The 21,514-nt window shown below is 46.4% G+C and overlaps 1 protein-coding gene across 1 annotated transcript in view; it reads right to left on the reverse strand.

Moving 5' to 3' along the window:
- The window catches only part of LOC119440413 (amine oxidase [flavin-containing]), a 64,296-nt gene that overhangs the window by 2,652 nt on the left and 40,130 nt on the right, over nucleotides 1-21,514 (reverse strand). Inside the window, exons 13-22 of the mRNA XM_049662913.1 lie at nucleotides 18,754-18,845; nucleotides 13,202-13,343; nucleotides 10,889-10,949; nucleotides 9,993-10,081; nucleotides 9,537-9,696; nucleotides 8,740-8,836; nucleotides 6,128-6,239; nucleotides 4,012-4,109; nucleotides 2,344-2,455; nucleotides 766-828 (exon numbers count right to left, since the gene is read on the reverse strand). Of these exons, the coding sequence (XP_049518870.1) occupies nucleotides 766-828; nucleotides 2,344-2,455; nucleotides 4,012-4,109; nucleotides 6,128-6,239; nucleotides 8,740-8,836; nucleotides 9,537-9,696; nucleotides 9,993-10,081; nucleotides 10,889-10,949; nucleotides 13,202-13,343; nucleotides 18,754-18,845 (1,026 nt within the window). The remainder of the gene's footprint in view (nucleotides 1-765; nucleotides 829-2,343; nucleotides 2,456-4,011; nucleotides 4,110-6,127; nucleotides 6,240-8,739; nucleotides 8,837-9,536; nucleotides 9,697-9,992; nucleotides 10,082-10,888; nucleotides 10,950-13,201; nucleotides 13,344-18,753; nucleotides 18,846-21,514) is intronic.

Here is a 21,514-nt window from a genome sequence, read left to right on the forward strand (position 1 = left end):
AGAGAGAGAGGTTTATTTGAGGAAAGGCAGAGAGGCGATGTGCACATTGCGGGAAAGCCAGCCTGGGATTTCGTTAAAGGGTACGTTACACGGGGAAAAATAAAAGCAGGGAGGGGGGAGGCGAAGAGAGAGAGGAACGTTGTTTGCGACTTTACTAAGAATGAACGACCGATGACACAAGTCATTGATGATTTTCCATTGTTCGTTTGCCCAGTTTACGTACGCACAGGACTACTTCGACCAGCCGCCGTAAGGTTTATGAACACGACGCTAACTGGTCGAGTCAATTCAAGATCGGCTAGACTCGATCAGCCCGACTCGCTAGCATCTATGGCTATCTTTACATCAACCCGGCAAAGGCTGGTCGAGTCGGCTTGTCGGGTCAAAAACCGGAATTCCGGTTCATGTTAACGTTAGGAGGTCGGGCCGAGCGAGTGTAGAGGCGAGTTTGATCGACCCGTCCGCAAGAGGCGGGTTGACTCGCCCAAGCCGTTTGGCAAGATTATACTAATACGGTACCCTATAGGCAAAATGCATATAAATGTGGTCGGGTCAGGCTGGGTCAGCTCGACTTTTGAATTCTGACTGGATCCACCTGCATTTATTTCACGTAAATGAAGGGATATATACACGATCCCGACAAGCATATTTTGACCCAGTAATCCGTCTCGACCACCTGTTGTCGTGTAAAGGCCTTGGTATAGTTCAAGAACCGCGTACGTACCTCTATTGCCGTTTCATAACTGCGATAACGTACGTACAAACCTTGAATTCTGGTTCTTCCACCCAGATCTGGTCTTTCCGTATCATTTTCATCGCACAAAGGACCTGGTTGTGAGTACAAGAAAATAAAAAGCAGATGTTGTAACGGCCGCGTACAAGGGCCGAAAGATGCATCGAGCGGGAAACTGTATGGATGTGTAGTTTATTTTATTTATTTATTTAGTGATACTGTCGACCCAGCAATCCTAAATCTAAAGTTAGTGAATTTCGATGGAAAGTCCGCGTATATGGTTTATTTCTTTTCCTTAAAGAAACGACTTCAACAGATAAAGACACGACACAGGCAAATACAAACAAACATGGCACTATGTCATGTACTCTTGCACTATCCTTCAGTGCAATATCTGCTAGTCCAACAAGCAACTATTGCGCCTTCTCAACGCAGGAGATCAACTCCTGCATCCATGAGGGATATGGCGAGTATCGTTGTTTAAACTTTGTGAGACTCTTGAAACATTCCAGAATATCAAACTACTGTGCACAGCATCTTCTTATACTGCTGAAATATACACGTTTGCGCACCTGAAGCCTGCAGCTTTCTCGATCTTAGGCAAAAGATTTGCCAAAAAGAGCCAGTGCACATCCTCCTCGAGAGCTTTCAAGTGACCATCGTAAGCCAGCCGGGAACTGATGACCTTTCGCCTTTTGTCAACTTGAAATACGTTATTATCGGATGATCACTCTCGCGAGATTTCGGGTGACTAGCGCCAGACGTCTGCGATTAGAGAGCATTGTTAGTAGCTTTCCGAGCACGCTGCCTTGGCACGTTGCCAGGAATGTTGTCGCCCATAGACGCCGATTCTTCTGGGGCGATATTCTTGGACGATCACTTTTGGAGATTTTTTCACCTTCGCAAAATTTCGCGTGACTCGGCTATGGACACCCTTTTCCAGGAGTAGTTTCCTCTAGAGAAACGAGATGACACTTTCGGCTGCGCGCCTCTAACGCGCCTCACGTTGCATCAGGCGAAAACCCACCAATGCGAAACCATTACCGCTTCTGCCCTGCTGCTGTGCGATCAGCTGACGGAAATGCAACTGGGTGATCGCTAACACACTGCGCTACATCCATGCTGCAAAAATGCGGAACGGTAGAGGGAAGACGTGTGCAGATGTTAGCTGCAAAAATAGTGACTGTTATGTTATCGAGGAATGGAATGAATCTGTGGGGCCAAGTTCACGGACCGCAGCTATATCTTCCTAAGACCCCTTGTACAATACATTTTTTTTAATTCACTGGGAAGTGATTAGACAAAATATTCATTCTGGGTATGAAATACGGTGCATGTGTAACTGCAAAGAAGTGGTTTACTCATATTCTTGTCATCCTATAATGCCTGTATACCGGGACTTTTTTTCCCCACTGTTTGTGTCCATGTTTCGTTTCCTACATCTAGGAGCAGAAAGCTATTGCCGTTTGCGATTCAATATTCGACGCCCGCATTTTTCGAACATTTGATCTGACTAAAAAATTGGCAGTCAACAGACTCAACACTGCTATAATATTCTCACAGCCGGTTCGAACGTTGCATGTGTCCTACAAAACCAGCACATGACGCACCTCTCTGGCAGCTCTCTCCCCAGCCTGCACAGCGCCGTTCATGTAGCCGGGCCATGAAGTTGCCGTCTCCGTGCCCGCGAAGTACACCCGGCCGAACGGCTCCCGCAGGGTCCTGCACGGAATCGCTCAGTGCTCAGGTGCACTGATTCGTGACTCAGTTCGTCCACACTCACGTCATTAACCCTCGTTCCGTAACCACGGTGAGCAGGGAGTGATTACTGAAGGATATGGATAGAGGCAGGCGTGAATAACATATGTGGATACGTTGGGGGTGGCTGTATGCTTGAATGAAATATTTGTGAACGAATGTGAGTGTCAATTGCTTATCAGTCGCGATGTATGGCACGTGTGGGCACTAAACAGCCGTATATCCCAAAATTCTAGGTGAGAGAAAGCAACTGAAAAAAAAATTGGGGAAATTACCGTAAAATGAGTAAGCTGAATGCATGGCAAATACGAGTAATCTTGCCGAATAACTAACGAGTAACGAGTCAGGGGCCCCACACGGGCTGCTCCACTTGTGAAGATAGCGTTCCTGTAATGGCTCCGTGGGACACCATGCACGTGGGGGCGCCGTTGCTGGGCCCCCTTGTGGTCACTTTCGAAACCGCTTCCGGAAGCGGCGCTTCCAGTAGCGGCCAGCTCACCTCCGCAAACCGAAAGGTCAGTTTTCATTTGGTGCATCATCGGGCAAGGAGCGAAATATCATTTTGCAAAAATGAGAAATATTATCCATGACACGTAGCAACAATGCCAACTGCTTTTCCTGCTTTGCAATATGTGTAATTGGCGAACGAAACTGTCAGCTAAAAGGTATTGCATATGACATATATGGGGTGTCCGACGTAACGTGAGCCAAACTTTAAATAGCGGGTGTTTAAGCGAACACTTTCAAACATTTTGAAGGTTGCCTGTGGCTGATAGAACAATTCTAGTTCATGAGTTGGTCTACCCGAAGAGGTGGACATTATTTGCACGAAAAAATTGAAATGCATAATGAACTAAGAAAAATTCACTTATTACGTTTCAACTAGTTACCTTATGGTCCATATTCAATTTACAAATTCTAGCCGAGGAGTTCGCAAGGCGGATCTACTTGGCACGAACTGTCAGTATGACACGAGTTTTGAGATATTAATTCCCGAACTTTGGGGAGAAATGCATTGCGTTCTAGTTACTTTTGTGCTTCAATGCATAAAACGACGAATTTTTAAGAAAGTATAACTAGAAAGCCAATGAATTTCTCCGCAAAGTTCGGGAATTAATATCTAGAAACTGGTGTAATCCTAAGAATTCGTTCCAAGTGGATCCGCCTTGCGAACTCCACGGCTATAATTTGTAAATTGCAATATGGGCCGAAACTTAATTCGTTAGAACTTAATTAGTGAATGTTTGTTAATTTGTAGATTATGCATTTCAATTTTTTATGCAAGTAATGTCCGCCTGTTTGAGTAAACCAGCTCATGAACTAGAATTGTGCTATCTGCCACAGGCAACTTTTAAACATTTTTTAATGACAAAGAGAGGGCCGACAAAGAGAGGGCGGTGCGAACGTAGACATGGCGGACACGGGTCGGCCTTTTGGGCTAAGATCCGATCTAAGCCTAGCGATAAACAGCTTCGCTGTAAAGAATAAACCAATAAAAAAGTAAGCAGAGGCGTTCTTACTTTCCGTACTTGCTCATGACACCTGTCGGGAACGTGGACACGTAACAGCCGCCCGAGTACTGCTCCTCGAGCCAGTTCTTCTCTTCGAAGTGCACAGGCTGCAGCGAAATATGAAAGGGAGAGAGCGTCAAAAGAAGGAAGGGAATGACGTCACGAATGTCGCTCTCCGCAGAAATCTTGTCATGGCATCCTCAACAAAAATCCTTCATAATCTCGTATCGAAACGTTCCCACGTTTTTCTGTACACAAGGGCACTTAAGAGTCCAGCTATAACTCTTGATGGCTTCCAACGCTTCTAACGGTCAGCCAGATTGCTGATGAACACTCATGCTGAAAAAATAAGCTGTTTAACGATCAAATGACCACACCTATTTAATATAGGGTATTCTGGAAGAAATACTAAATCTAGTGGTATTAAGTAGCGAAATTATATGGGCGGGATACACCACGAACGGACACCTAAGCACGTTGTGCGATCTGGCGTGTGATGTGATGCGGCTAATTAATAAGGCCGTTGCTACTGTGCACTCCGTGAATGAGTAAGAAACAATGCAATCGTCATATATTACATCTTTAGGTTGCTTAACGTTTAACACAGTATTTATTGTTGTCCTTCAAACCTTAAAGCAATTTTTCAAAATTTTTCGCCGACCAAATTTTGTGATACCATTTCCTGAAGCTTGTGCTATAGACTCACGCATCATTGTACTTAACGCACTTGTCATCACCATCTGCCATGCATAAGCTAGGCGTAAGAATGAAGATGTTCCTGCGGGTGGTTACGCTGATGCATACCTAAATATCCTGAATGACAATATTAAGGATAGTCCAGACAAAACGATAAGAGGTGTACAAGAATAAAATTTCTAGTTTTGCGAGTGTCGTTATATAAATAGGCTGTTTTGTAATAGCGTGCGCTTTCTCCGTGCTCGACGGTTAGGCCAATTGGAATCACACTGAAGTAAGAGCTTCCCCGTACTCAATGTAATTGTGACATACACACTGTACTTTATTGGCGGCATGGCACGGCTGTACAAATACACGACGAAGCATGTTTTCGCTCTAAGACTCGCAGTGTGAGAACTCTCCGACCCACTATTCACCCATCATTGTGCTGAAACCGAGTACCACCCATCCGAGAAAAAAAAAATAATGTCGCAATGCGTTATTTTTTTCTTTCTTACGAAAGTAATCCAGCGCTACATTGTAAGACGAGGACACAGAAAGACATGACAGGACGGGCGCTGGTACTGTCATGTCTTTCTCTGTCCTCGTCTTAAAAAGTAGCGCTGGATTACTTTCGTAAGAAAGAAAACAATTGGAGGATGCCTAAGCTTCGCCTTTAAGAGTAGAACGCGATAGCGTTATCGGGACCCGTTCGTATCGCATCGTTCGCATACGGTAAGTAGGCTTCATTCACTGCAACACTGAACGTGGGAAAGCCAGCTTACACCGATTCCCTTAAAGTCGGCTTCGCTTTTAAACAGAAATGTATTGCTGAAAAGACGTTTTTTCAGGGGCAATATAAGTGGTCTTATATTAAAATGTGAAGGCCCTAGCACCTTTTTTATTATTTTATTAATTGTTTGCTATTGCCCCGATGCGCTCGCGTGTCCAAAATAAGTTAGCAGGCGAAGTCCCAATTTGACCTGCGAGCGCCATCTGGATATCATTTTCGCAAGTACCCGAACGCGCGGCTGTAGGTCTGATAGAAATGCTGGAAAAGGGGTTTGTGCTTGAGTTTCCTCGTAGCAGAATTAGGTTTTCTCATACATTTAAATTACAATCCGACGCCGATTGGTAAACAATCTGACGGCAAATCCGACCGAATCGTAAAGTCTTGCTTTACCATTTTTCTGACGGATTTCACTGTGAGAAATTCAATTTTCGTTCACCAAAACCTTGCACCACGTGAAGGGCCTGCGCGGTCGGGATGGTTGGGGTGATTGGGGATGATTTTCTCCGCCACCCGCCGACATCGCACGCCAACGCCGGTTGCCGACGCCGGATTTTCTGCTACAGGGGGCCCTTAACGCTCTCGCGTTAAAATAATGCATCCCCAACTAGTCGCGCAACGTGTTTTGTTAAGCGCAATACGTTAACAAACGCATCTTACGTTGTAGGCCGCTTCGTGTTCGAAGGCTCTTGCCAAATCCGCAGATATGACTTTGGGCCTGATGTGCTTCGGTAATTCTTGTAGTCTCAAGGCCTTGTCACCAATGGCGAATCTGCCCGCACAGACAAAAAATTAATGAATAGGGAAATAAAAGAAAGAGCATGATGGTGTAGTGTACTGCATTTGCCAAATGCTCGTTATGCATATGTTATGCTCGTTTATACACAGCTAACTTATTATTATTATATTATATTGTTAATAATATTATTGTTACGGTGAAGAGAAACAAGAAGGTGACACTAGAGGAAGACGAAGACTCTGGCCGTTGCCTGAACGCCATATACATATAATATACATTATTCTACACTCGTGGCCCTGCTTTCTTCCTGCAACATTTTGGTGGAAGTGCGGGGTACAATCACGGAACTTCGCAGCTGACGTCATCTACCTGCCGCTGCAATGGCAGATCAACCGACACAACCGAAAATGCCTCAGCGCGTTGTGCCAGCGGTGATCCTCACTCATCCGCGAGACCCGGAGACATTTTGTAGCACGGAAAACGCTGACGTCCAGGACTGGCTCGCGATGTACGAGCGAGTGTGCGGCAACAACAGGTGGGATCCAACACTGATGTTAGCAAACCTGATACTTTATCTGAGTGGAACTGCGAAGCAATGGTACGATACACATGAAGCTGACCTAACGAGCTGGGATGTCTGCAAAGAAAAAGTGCGAGACCTGTTTGGCAGACCTGTCGGTCGTCAGTTGGCAGCAAAAAAAGAACTTGTGTGCCGCGCTCAGACGTCAACAGAATCCTATGTCGTGCACATACAGGATGTGCTGGCCTTCTGTCGCAAGGCTGATAATAACATGACCGATGCAGACAAGATTGGTCACAAACTTCACGATGCGATGCGCCTACTGCTGGATATCTGGGCATCACTCATACTTACGACCGCCTACGGCGCCGCTTCTTCTGGCCTGGCATTTATCGCTCTGTGCGCTGTTTCGTCGCTTCTTGCGACCGGTACCAGTGCCGAAAGACGCCAGCTGTGCCTCCTGCTGGTGTGCTTCAACCAATTGATATCCCTACAGAGCCCTTCTTCCGTGTGGGCTTCGACCTCCTTTGCCCGTTTCCAATTTACATCAAAGAAAACAAATGGATTGCTGTAGCAACAGATTATGCCGCGAGATATGCCATCACACGAGCGATGCCAACCAGCTGCGCTACAGATGTCGCCGACTTCTTACTATACGATGTCATCCTGCACCACGGCGCCCCTCGCCAGTTACTTACGGATCGGGGCCACCACTTTCTACCGAAGGTCGTCGTTGATCTGCGCCACTCCTGTTGTACAGAACACCAGATTGCTACCGCGTACCACCCTCAAACGAACGGCCTCACCGAACGACTCAACCGCACACTAACTGAAATGCTGGCCATGTACGTTTCCGACGATCACCACGACTGGAACGTCGCTTTACCATACATCACTTTTGCATGTAACTCGACCCGTCACGACACTGCCAGATTATCACCGTTTTACCTTTTGTATGGCCGCCACCCCACCTTACCCTTCGACACGTTGCTGCCTTCTGAAATGCAACCACCCAGCACTAATTACGCTCGCCTTGCTATTGCCTTGGCCGCCCAGGCCAGAAAGGTCGCCCGTCATCGCCTCATATTCTCGCAAGCTTCTCAAAAGCGACACTATGACCTTCGGCACCAAGAACACAATTTTTCACCTGGTTCCCTTGTCCTTCTCTGGACGCCTTCTCGTATTGTCGGAAAAACTACTTTCCCGTTATTCAGGTACGTACCAGATCTTATGTCAACTGTCCGACGTGACATAAGAGATCACCCCAGTAGACCAGTCTTCAGTGCCTCCCAACGTCACCAGCAATGTTGTTCACGTCGCCAGGCTCAAGTCCTATGTCCCCGCATTAAGTGGGGCACTATAACCTGCACCGGGACGGAGCTAACCTCACCGGGAGGGTGATGCTAGGGTGAAGGGACAGAAGAAGGTCTAGGAACTAGAGGAAGACGAAGACCCTGGCCGTTGCCTGAACGCCATAAACATCAGTTGTAAATATACATTATTCTACACTCGTGGGCCTGCTTTCTTCCTGTAACAATATTGTCACAGTCATTTGTGCTACGCTCCTTGCACTCAATTGGAGATTGTTGGAGGCTATTTCCTACAAAATTTTGGTCGAGACCTATGCGCCTTTTCTCGCCTTTTTCTAGCTTTCTTTTGTTTTGTTTTTGAGTGAATACACATATTATAACCGCGTTCGTCGGCGCTTCTTTTGGCCTGGGCTTTACCGTGACGTCTGCCGTTACATCGCTGCGTGCGACCTTTGTCAATGACGAAAAAAGCCGACCACACTCCCTGCTGGCCGCCTTCAGCCACTTGACGCACAAGAGGCTTCATTCAAGATGACACGAACCAGAGGCAAACACTAACTTGCTATCGAATATAAGATTTTGCGTGATTACAGATCTCGGAGGCACGTATGACGCACAAGAGGATTCAGACAAGAGGCTTCAGGAACGACTAAAAATACTAAGTACAACCTGTTATCGCATGTAAAAAAAAATTTGTCCTTGCATTGTAAGAGCCGCAAGCGAGGATCCAGGTCTGCAGTCATCCGTGCTGTAGTTGAAAGCCAGTTCATCGTCGCAGCAGAATACCGTTCCACTGTAACCTGTAGAATTCAGAGCAGACAGCACAGAGGACAGGTATTCCATGTGACCTCGTTCAATAGATAGTTTTTTTTTATTACGCTTTTCATACACGTGTCAATATAGGTGTCGTGTAGCTTGCGCAGCAATTCGCACGAAGCTCGGTATAAAGAGTGTCCCAGCTAACTTTAGCCAAGCTCTTTAACACCGCAGTTCTTATAATCATATCTTGCACTGTGCTCTTTTAATGTTTATTTTGGTTGAACATCTTGGCGAAATTTAGATAGGGCACCCTGTATTGCTATACTATAGTATAGCTATATAGTGATACTGAGTCGTCTGCTCACTCGTCCCTGCGTCGCTTTTCACAGTACGATGCGAACTATATGCGCATCAAGTGGCTACACCTTTTAAAGAGTCAAGGAGCACGCAGTGTCACATTGCGTTTCAGTGGCACGAAGCGCTTCGAAGAATGCATCCGTACGAAAGTTTTAAAACTCTGTGGAGCCAGCATGTTGTTGAGTGATATGCCGAAGGAGTAAATACATTTACGACTGATGTCATGCATCCTAAGGTTAATTTTAGAGTGGATGAATATTAAATTCCCCCGCCTCCGTAATCCTGCCGAGTCCGCGAGATATCTACCATGCCTGTATACGCTTCATTTTGAAACGTAGCTCGCGTTCTAGCAAGGCATAGTGGCGTTTGTCGACGTGCACATACCTATTTCCTTCCAGAAGGGCGTGGCATAGTAGATGTTCATCTTGTACACCGAACCGACCGGCGTACGTTGTATGAGCTGGTTGCGCAGCGACGGTAGTGGCGGTTCGTAGTGCACTTTCAGCTGAATGGGTAACGGGATCGCCATGATGACGTAGTCAGCCTGCGGTATATAGAGAGTCGATATTTGTCGGTGTGCATAGCGGGAGACAGTGAGTCGACTCATGATTGTGTGCGTAACACGTACTGAAGGAAAATAAACCTTGAGAAAGAAAGATTGAAAAGCTGGCCTTAGAATGAAGGTTTCGTTCTGACCTATTACCACTGTTTAATATTCACGGTCCCGTGCATGCTGTGCCCACTGTGCCCACGGCGCCGAGCTAACTTAAGATCCGTAAACTAAGAGGGTGTTTTAATATGGTGAGAATGTAGTTTTAAGTCGGGTGCTGTCATACTTGCCTGGAACTCCCTGCCGTCGATGACGCCCACGCGGACCCCCTTCTCGTCCTTCTGAAGGTGGCATACTTGGGCGTCGAACTCGACTTTACCTGTAAACAATCGGATGTACAAAAGCGATCGCTGTAGTTCACCGCTACAAGAAAGGGGGACGTCTCATTAGCGCTTATGTTTACCCATGTTTAGTTGGCACGTAAGATAAAACTACAGCTATCATGATTCAGATAGACTGTCAAGTTATGTGCATAAGTCGGCACATGTTGTTGAGGTGCAGATACGCACATCAAGAATAATGAACGGAATGTTTCCCGCCTTGCGATCGACCCGAAAAACGTGCAGAATATGCAGCAGGCAACCATTGTACCATGAGATGTTTACCAGTGTACGATGCTCGACGTTGTGCCTCTGCCCTCGGTACGACGTCGAGCGTGAACCTCTTCGAACAGCATTTAACTGGCTGGACTCTAGACCATTTTCGGAAATGAAGACCCTTGGACCATGACCATGCGAATCGATGGCGCACAAGACCACGAAAGCATTATTGCAGTACCACAAGTCGACACGTCTTGGAGACCGTTTGCAGACTCGGTGCGAACCTTCAGAGTACGCGAAACTGTGCTGTCTTTCTTTTCGTCTCTATATCCCCTTCCACCAACAGCAGGGTAGCAAACTGGATGTGCGTCTAATTAATCTCCCTGCCTTTTCTTTCTTCTGTTTCTCTCTCTCTCTCTCGCTTCATACAGCCTTGTGCCTCATAGTGGCAGCGTGTTGCTGCCCGCACTGCACAGCTGTCCTACATTATTATTTTTTATATTATGTTCAGTACCCAGTTGTTGTGACAAGTAACTGCGCACTTGGCGCAAATGCGCAATGGGAAAGCAATAAGGGAGCAGATGTACCTTTCAGCAGCTGTAGGAGCCTTTCGCACACTGTCATGGAGCCGTTTTCGAATTTCCTTTCCTGCGTGCAACAAAAACCGTTTCCGCATTGGTACGTGTTGGAACGGTGCGCACCATAAATTGTGTGGTACGCATAATAAACGACGAGTACTCCAACGCAGCGTCAGTACAAATACACGTGTTGCTCGAGTGACCGTATTTATACTTCCACAACAGCCTTGTGCATGGAAGTATAAATGCTTAGGATTCATTGTGCACGTGCAGAATGCCGGCAACACCTGTAATCATGAATTTCTATACCTCTCCCGTGCTTATACATCCATTGGAATTCATCACTCGGCATGGAATGCCCAAATACGTAAATAAAAAGCTTCGCCTACTCCGTCTCACTAAATGAACCTTGAGGTAAGCCCTTGAATCGGCTTGCGTGCGCCAGTTTACATCTAAAGAGAAGCAAAAAATAAAAAAACGACGCAACAAAACATTTTTTTTTTCGAACTCTCATTGCCCCTACCTCTCCTCAAAAAAAAGTTAGTTTGACATATAACGCACGTTGTACAATAATGCAGCAAGTGTACAGCTCGGGAGAGCTGGTTATTGACGAGTTTGGGTTCATATGTCTGCTTTCACTAGTACAATTACCAGGCTTTACACACTGAGCCTAACAAATTCCGAACTTGCACTTTCGACAGAGCGTGGCTTAGCTGCTCCTATTTAGACATGCAGATATTTTGTGTAGAGGAAAGCCAGGGATGTTGCGCTAAACTCTAGCCTGAAAAGGGGAGCAAAAGTCCTGAACGAGGGGCACGGAAGGGCTAGATGAGTGTGTAGGTTACAGAACGGTCTTACTAAAGCCGCTCTCTCCAGTCCGGCTCGCGTGGCATTCGTGTAAGTCCATTAACCCTTTGTAGGACAATCAGACAGTATACGTACGTATCACTTTGGAATGTGCACGAAAACGCTTCTGAGTTGCAAATGTGTGTATTTCTCTCATTTCTCTGGCGCTGCCTTCTATCTATATGGTTTATTCAACACTTCATGCAAGAAAAATTTGGGAATGTTAAACTAAGGGGTGAAAAGCGTGTAAGAGCTAGGAAAACATTGTTTTCATTGTTGGAATGCTTCCTGGATTTGGTCCACATTTGCTCGCGAGAAGAAAGTTCTCAAGATGCCCGATAAGTTATTCTTTTCTGCACCTAAATTTATACCTTTAGCTCAAGATAAGCACCCATGTTTTGTGTCTAAATGTGATAAATAGCCCACAAAACTCGCAATTACGAATGCACGTGCAAAAACGTGCTCGACCAAAAAAAGGCGCCGATGTAGCTGGTGTTCGACTCATGGGCGAGTAATGTGCACAAGCTTTTTGTGTATGGGCTCCGCTGTGTCACTTAGTCCGTCCTGCTTCGATTCGTTGTACGAGGGAAGTGGTTAGACATAATTTTTCATTGAAACCCTACCGGGCCAATGCAGGAATGAGTCCCAAATTTCGAAAAAAGCCATTTAGCGTCAGTGGGACAAATACTTTCCCCTTTTGAAAAGTAGATGGCTGGTTGCACAGAAGTGAAGTTATAATTGCAAACTACTTCTAAGCACCTCATTTACTCATACAACACAAAAACATTTCCAACGCTTTGTTTCACGAGGAAAGTAATCATAAAGAATTTCGTATTTACACCTAAAACGTCAAAGGGACATCTGCGTCCCACTTTTTGAAAGACAATTTAGTATCAGTGAGACAAATACGACCCACTTTCTTCGAAATAAACGGCTTGGTGTAGAGAAAGTAAAGTTGTTGTAAACTATTTCTGAGCACCTCATTTACTGATACCACGCAGAACCTTTCGAGAGCTTTGTAATATATATATATATATATATATATATATATATATATATATATATATATATATATATTATATAATATATATAACTTGTGCTTCTGATTTTCCTAAATACGCTTGGCCCATTTTAAAATCCAGTTACTACTATATATATATATATATATATATATATATATATATATATATATATATATATACATATAGTCCTACAATGGGTTAAGGTGTTCATTGTTTGCTTCGCATTTGCGGTATCAGGCCTTTGGGCCGAGAACAGCACTCTCAGACAGTGGTTTCCTTCCAAAACTGGCTAGGAAACCTGCCGTCGCTTCAGCAAGCTGCTCTTGGAAGGATCGCGAAATGTCAACGCAATACGGCCTCAAGGCCCCTAGCTCCCAGCGTCCGTCCTCTTGATGCACCTCGTCCGCGCGAAAGTTCGGACATTATGTTAGAGAGAGGAGATGACGCGGCTCACCTGAGCGCCATTTAAGATGCTGCACATCCTGCGGTTCCCTCCGCAGCACTTGATGCACCACAGCACCCACAGCAGGGACACCTGGCTCGGCTCGCTGGCCAAGTTTACTTGTGCCAGGGCGCTGAGGTGGTCGCGGCAGCCCCTGTGCACGAGTGTGCGATTGAGGCCAACAGCTACGACTGACGCACCGATATGCATACGGGGGCGCAAACCCGCATTTTACAGCTAAGCTGTATATGCCTAAACTCGCGGACAACTTTCGGTGACAATGAAGGGAAAGCTACGGAGGCAAAGGGCGCACGAGTGAGAGCGCTGCTGAAAAAATTCCCGCGTTGAAATACACGTTAGTGTAGGCTGTGGAAGAGAAAACATAAACACCTTATTAGCAACAATTAAATAAGACAGAACACACCACTGAGTGTAAAAAAAGCTTGCTTACTTTGCGGCTTTTCCCTTCCGCGTCTGAGCAAACGCGAAACCGTCGCACGTAGAAGCTGCGTCGATTCAGCGTCTGTTCTGAGCAACCCAAAGCACTGTCAAACTCTGCCGGACTACTTGGCGCGGTATAACACATGTGCAGCAGCCACGCGCCCGTATCTTTCCCTTCATCGCCACAGAAAGTTTTCTGCAAGTTTTTTTTATAGGCGAAACATCCGTCCGTGTCTCCTCAGCGCAACCGCGCCAACGCGCTCGTGCCACTGCTCACGCGTTCGTCGCCGTCTTCTTCCACAGCTGGCGCCGTTGCCGCTCATAATTCCAGCGTAGAATTCCGCTTCTCTTACGTCGTCGTAATGGGAGGCCTCGTTTACGGGGGTATGAGCGATTTATTGACTTACGTGATGGACATATTTAATAACAAAGGTGATAACGCGAATCTGTGTGCCTAGCTATTCGTCACGATGACCAACAATACGGACAATAAATATGTCCGTACCTTTCTTCAAAATTCTCTGTCACCTCTGTGTCGTGCGCTAAACAGCTTCGCTGGTCATCCATCTTCACAAAGTGGAATGACTCATAAATTTTACAGCGAAACTGTATATGCCTAGGCATAGCCTCCTCTATACTTTTCGTGCCCGCGCGTTGGCGCGGAATACACAGGCGGCGTCCGTCCCTCATAGTTCCGGTGCTTGCCGCTAGAAGCCGCCCCGATCCCACAATAACAGCAGACGACGTGGCCTATGTGCACGCTTGCATTGGTGATCGTCTAGAAACGTCTTCATGGCATTAGACTATGCGTATACGCTAAATAGGGTGCACACATAAAATTTTTAACACAAACACTGTATGCGGAATGCAATGCGAACTTTTATATTTGATTTCGCGCTCATAGCTTGAGCACTTTTCGAGACAACGGTTTGGCATGGAAATCTTTCGCAAAGTCGGGTTTGTCAGTCACGCTCGTCGCGAAGTTCACAAAAAGTGGACGGAGAAACTTCATAAACACAACGTCCAAGAGTTTTTCATGATGGCCTGGGGCTGACCACTTGAGTTGTTCACGTTTCTGAAGTACTTTCGCGGCGTTGTCAACGGCAGCCTTTAGTGGCTGCTTCATCTTTCTCGCTTTTGCGAGGAAAACTTCCAGGTACTTCTTTAGCGAATGCAGAACCATTACAAGCTCAGCAGACGGATAGAGGAGTCCACCTCTGTCCTGGTGCCTAATTAAGGCATCCGATGGCGTAGAAGTGTTTGGTTTCGTTACTAGAGTGAAGCATTCATCACAGGAAATGGTTTCGTGGATTTTTCGTGCGATATATCCACCAACCATTGCTAGTGCAGCAACATCTGGTGTTGGGAGCAACGTCTTCCCCCTGTCGAGATACTCCTCGAGGGTCGTGGTACGCTTCCTGAGGGCTGCATCGCTTCTTTCGGTTTGCTTTCGAGGCTGCAAATATGATGGATACTCTTGGAAGACGCTGGGCACAACGCCTTTCTTCAGTCTTCGTGTCGTGCACCCTTCTTTAAAGTCGCACGGGACGAATTGTTATTCCACTGTTTGTCGGCTACAAACAGTGGAATAACAAGATGTGCTATTTGGGGTCCAGTTGTCTCTCGAGATTACCTTAAGCCACTTTTCGCGAAGTTCTTGGTCACTGGGAATTTCGTGGAATGATACTCCGGTTTCTTTCCGGCCGCTCCATGATTTGCAGTGCGGTACGCAGCAGTACGGCATTGTGCAGCATTCGGGGCGCAACCAAACTTCTGAGCTTGGACAGCCGCCTTTTCTCTTTATCGGTAGTGCTGCACACAACAAAAATACCACTTTTAGGCATGTTGCCTTGAAACAAGCGAATTTTCTTTACGATGTAACACATTTAACAGAGAACTTACCCGAGTCGACCAAAAGTTGGAAGAAAGCGCACACAGGCACGGCTGTCTCAGTGAGTGCTGCAGTTAGCAAAGCACTTTGGGGACACGCACCACACTAGAAAGAACATCAACTGGCAAGCAGAGTTTTAGAACAAGCACGGTAAACTAATTTTGCACGCGGCGGGAAAACCGCAGCGTAGCGGTGTGCACCTGCTGTTGCAGCGAACGCCGAGTGAGCTATTATGGGACGCGAGCGCCCCTAGGGGAACGCCGAGGCGTTCAGGGGACGGCGGTGAGGGACCGACCGCGCAGGCACAAAAGTTATAGAGGAGGCTATGGCCTAGGCGAAACGTCCGTCCGTGCCCAGGAGGGCCCTCGCAAGAACCAGTGCACATTCGCGGGAAAAAAAAGACGAGTTGGAGAGGAGTTAGGAGCAAGAGGAGAGGGAATGTCTAGGTCTTTCACCTCGGAGTAACACGTGTTGGTGACGTACTTACACCCTCGCACCGTCGGCGTGGACTGCACTGTGAGGGAGCAAGAGGAAAGGGAACGTCTGGTTCTTTCGCAGCGTGGGTGTGACGTAGCGCAGCCTGCGGGGAGTGCGCAAGCGCCAAGTGTGAGGGAGCAAGGGGAGAGGCAACTTCTGGCGCGCAATTGGCTGCGCGGTTGGTGACGTCGTCACTCTCTTGCAGCGGTGCGCGCGCGCGATGTCGTCATTCTCTCTCCAACATCGCAATGGTACAGCCACGTGTCGTGCGTTCTCCCGAGGAGCAGCTCGCGTACAAATAACAGTGCCGCCACTGCGCCGGGACTCCACCGCCGCCGCCGTGCTGCCAACGCCAAACGTGTCCGTGTCTTCATTGCTCGGCATAAAGGGGCGCGTAAAGTGACACATAATTGGCTAACACAGTTCAAAAACACTTTAATACACCCGCTTGATAAACCATAAGATAAACACCGTGGCCGGCCCGTTTCAGCTTCGCTGGTCAACCATCTCCACACGGTGTAAGGGCCGAACATTTCTTTCGTCTGCCCTATATGTATAGTTTAACATGCGACAGCATCTATACGCATCGTTTCCTGTGCCTGAGCCCAGCGTAACACTTCTGAAGGGCATCTCCGAACACACTGGGAACGAAAATCAGTGCATGACGGTGCAGACATGCCTGTTTCATGATGGCGTTAGTTGTCTTTTTTGTCATTGAAAAAATTATAATGAAAAGCCATTTCCATCTGCGAAAAAAAATAGAGTTAGAGTGTATATTAGGGGTACAGAGTAAATACAAATGCAGGACGAGAAATGAGACGTAACGTTGTCCTATGCGGAATTCAGGCTCCCTTCTCTTTTAAATCTCCTAGCGCACGCGCAACCCGTCATAGCCATGCACTAAACATCGTTCCTTTCAATACACATATAGACTGTTTTAAGTTTTCTTTTTTTCCGCTCAGAGTTGAAATATGGAACAACTTGAATGGTTCGCTACGCGCATTGCCTTTTGCAAAGTTCATTGAGCAATTACCTAACCATATTGCCTGTTAATCTGTTTGTATAATCTTGGTGTTTGTTCTTTTGTTTGTACTAAAATCTTGTACCCACTCCTGCTATGTCTCGAAATATAGACAGCAGAATTTGTAAATAAAACAATAATGTAACCATCCTACTCCAATTCTTTACCTTTCTTGCGATGCAATTATACGGAGACTCCAGGCGCATTTTTGCCGTCGTCGTCGCCGTGATGTTCCGTATAAAGTCCAAGGGCGATAACACCGTCACCGCATTCTGTATGTGCTAGTGAAATCGTGATAGGGCAGCCGACGATCGCGGCTCAATCTCGCGCAAGGAGGAAGAAAGCGGGGAGCGGAAGCGCGCCATCTTGCGTCGCGCGCAAGGTACCGAGAGGAGGGAGGGAGTGAGGGCGGCGCTGTACTCCTGCAGCAACTGCCTATTGCGCGGGCGAAACTACGACTTTTTTTTCGATCAGTTTCACAAGCGATACTCCGTCTGAGTTATCTATCATCAGGATCGGCCGGTCGTTCGTGAGCTGCGGATGATAAGGAAGAGTGAAAGGACGTTATACCGGCGCTAGACAGTTTTAATTAATGAAAGCGGACGCGGCAGACGTAAGAGGTCACCGAGTGAGCGAGGCTGTAAATTTGTGCTTGCACTCGCCGTCACTACGTGTCTCTATGTACTGTGAATCCCTTTACAGTGCACTTTAACAAAATCCCCCATGTTCTGTTCTCGCTCGCGCGCTCCATAGTCTGTTCACTACATTAGTAATTACCTGATATCTAATAATGTATGTGTATCAAACCATAACCTGAGTGAATATAGAGGGAACAATGCCTTAGCCTTTTCGGGCACCTATCAGCCCAACTATCCATCCTTTTGCACCTATCAGTCTTAACAGCTTCTGCACGCGGAGTGGAGGTGCTCCTTTTGATCGGATCAGAACACAGCTTCGAGAGGGTCATAAAAAATTGGAGGATGCTTAAGCTTCGCCTTTAAGACTGGAACACGATAGCGTTACCGGACCCCGTTCGCATCGCATTTTTCTTTATGAGTAGGCTTCACTGCAACACACGACGTGGGAAAGCCAGCTTACAAAGACCAAGCTTACACCGATCCCCTTAAAGTAGCCTTCACTTTTAAACACAAATGCATTGCTGGGAAGACATTTTTCCAGGGCAAATATAAGCCGTCTTATATCAAAATATGAAGGCCCTAGGTCCTTTTTTATTACTTTATTAATTATTTGCTATTGCCCCGAGGCGCGCGCGTGTCCAAAACGCATTAGGCAGACTAAGTCCCAGTTCGAGCTGCCAAGGACGCGAGCGCCATCTGAATGATGTTTTAGCAAGTAACCTGCCCGGGCGCGCCGCTGTTTTATGGCAGAAATCCTGGAAAAGGGGTTTGTGTTTGAGTTTCCTCGTAACAGAATCATGTTTTCTCGTACATTCAAATGACAATCCGACACTATCATGTCTGCAGGTTGTGGTTAAGTCGTACTCTACGATTTTCTGACGGATATTACTTTGAGAAATTCAATTTTTTGTTCACTAACGCCTTGCGCTACACGGAAGGACTGCACGGTCGGGCTGGTTCGGGATGATTGTTTTGGTCGGGCAACGCCCCCGACGCCGAAACTGAATTTTCTGCGTCACGGGACCCTTAACGCTATCGCGTTAAAATGCTGACTGGGCAACGTCGGTCATGCGAGTATTGTGTTACGCATACGTACTTAGTCCACGCCTCTTTCTCAAAGAAGTTCTGCAGCGTCATGGCGTCCCACTCTGCCGCGTGGGGGCAGTTCCATGGATCCACGACGGGAATCTGCGCAGAGCCAAGTCTGATCAGTACTTGGCTCACAAGGTGATAAAGGTATCCTCTATGCCTGATCGATTGCACTAAAGCCTGGGCCCGCTTGAGATATGTCAATTTCAAGCTGCCGATGAGGAAACTATACCAACAAGTAACTATACGAGTACTATTATGAGCAGTATGAAAGGGAACACAGGAACGCGTAGAAAACACCCTCAGACCCAGCTATATGGGTGATACACAGCGGCCGCCATCGGAAACAAAGTGGAAAGGGGAACGCTGTTCTAACAACTGTTCGCACTCCCGCCGTGTGTCTGCAAAGTGCGGAACTTCGAATCGCCAGCAGACAGTGATAGCACTGTTAGATATTGCGTCACTGACAACTGAGTGCGTCGAATGAAATAAAGAATCGGTTTTAAATACCGGGTAAGCTTGGTCTAAGAGTACTATCAAGCGGTTGCGCGAAGAAAAAAAAAAGAATGAATGAAATAAAAGAAAATGAATCGGTGTAAGTCACTGCGACGATTACCGTCTTATCGGCTGCCAGACGATACCATATTATTGGCGAAATGACGTAAGCTGCTGCTTTGTAGAAATTCCAGCGTGGTGGGAGTGCAAACAGTCAGTGGAAGAGCGCCCTCTATTCCCCCTTTTTTTTCACTGCGCCATCCGCGTATCGCGCCGAGTCTGTTTGGAGGCTGTTTGCCAAGCGTTACTGTGTTCCCTTTCATATTGCTCATAATAGTACATATTTGCAATTTAAAACATTATTTGAATATTTGGGTACCTCAAGGGCTACTCTAAAATATGCTTTTACTTGGCAGCTCCTTAGAGTTGCTCCATGTACTTGGACCTTGGGGCAGCTCTGCGCGCAACGAAGGCGCTCTTAGCTTTTCTCAGATACTGGCCTCGACCGGACACTTTAGTTATTTGTTGATGTGTGTGGTTGTGTATGTCTGGTGTGTGTGCATTCCTCACGAATGCGTCATTTTACATGTCGCCCTCGTCATTTGAAGAAGCATGATATTGGTGCATGGCCAGGCAAACATTGGGAGGCCAGGCAAACATCCCAGGCATCAATTTAAGACTCTCTCTCTCTTTTTAAGGGAGGAACGTATTACCCTCGAGTCTGTGTATGCTTTTTACGTTAACAAAACAAGCTTTTTAGAATATTTGGGTAGCTTCCCGCTACTTGAACAAAGACTACCATAGTATCGTTACTGAGAAAAAAAAAAGGATTTTAATGCGAAATAATTATATACTCCACTTTGCGAAAAATAGGTGGCGGCGTGACCAAAACATGGTGCAAAAAATGGCCGACGGTGCAAAGTGCAAAACACGTCACGAAATGCGCGGATTGAAGTCAAATTTCTCAGTGTCTTACAAAAACCGGAATCGTGTCTTCCCTATATGCAAAAGCTCACGCAATACATCTGATGGTGTGCGGGTCACCCTCGTCATCTTCTTATATCACGCGCTAACGATCCTTCAATACGAAATGTCACAACTGCGAAACATCTTTGATGTTGCGCAGGTCACCGTCGTCATCTTCTATCACGCGCTAATGATGCTTCGATACGAAATGTCACCACTGCGCAACACCTTTGATGCTGTGCGGGTCACCGTCGACATCGTCTTCTATCACGCGTTCCGCCTAAAGAAGAAAAGAGGCGGAATTAAGCAAGACTTGAGAACGGGCTAGTCAGTATATCCCATGACTAATAAACTTAAACTCAAGGGAGACGACAGTGACCGGTCACGCTCGTCTCCTTTGCGCTTAAGGTTTAATTATTAGACGAGGGGGAAAATTGGCGACGCTTGGGAGTGCAATAATATGCGCTGCAATACGTTTCGAGGGTGCACCGCATTCAGGTTAATATGCAGGTGTCGCTGTCGCAGCTGCTTTCTGCTGCCGTGCAGACAATTCTCGCACTTCCGTTTATACCGAGCTTTATCATTACTGGAAAAGACTAATTCACCTTCAAGCAACAGCAGACATAGTACAGAGGGAGCTACTCTACAACGCTTGTTTTCAGCAGCCATGTTTCAAAGCCAATATAGATATTGTTACGGTGAGCAAAAAAGACAATGTCGACGACGGAGAAGACGACGAAGTGGCAACAGCCTCTCTGGATTCTCAGCTGCTGTTTACGTATCTCTGGAAAATATCGAATGTAAATTTATTTATTTATTTATTTATTTTATTTATTTATTTATTTATTTATTTATTTAGTTATTTATTTATTTATTTATTTATTTATTTATTATTTATTTCACGTACTTTTAAGGCCCGAAGGCGTTACAGAAAGGAGTGGAGTCAAAACAAAATAATTAAGTTTAAATAATAGTTTTATACCCGTGACATTTTGGTGGAGGTGCGGGGAACACATCTTCGCTACGGAGCTCCGCAGCGGAAATCTCACTCAGCCTGGGAACATGCGCTTTCGAGATCACAAAACGTGCTTACAGTCGTCCACCAGCAATTCTAGCAGATTTACATATACAATAGATAGGTGTACGATCACCTCCGGTTATTGTATTTACGAGTGTAAACAAAAGGGGTATTCAAATGGAGAGTGATAGGCAATGGGTATGACAGGGAATGGCAAAGCCAGCAGAATGTTTTATCGCAGGGTATTTGGATCTTGCCATTGGTGCCGAAGATGGGGGGGGGGGAGATA

This window comes from Dermacentor silvarum, chromosome 2 (assembly GCF_013339745.2).
Source record: "Dermacentor silvarum isolate Dsil-2018 chromosome 2, BIME_Dsil_1.4, whole genome shotgun sequence".
NCBI lineage: Eukaryota > Metazoa > Arthropoda > Arachnida > Ixodida > Ixodidae > Dermacentor > Dermacentor silvarum.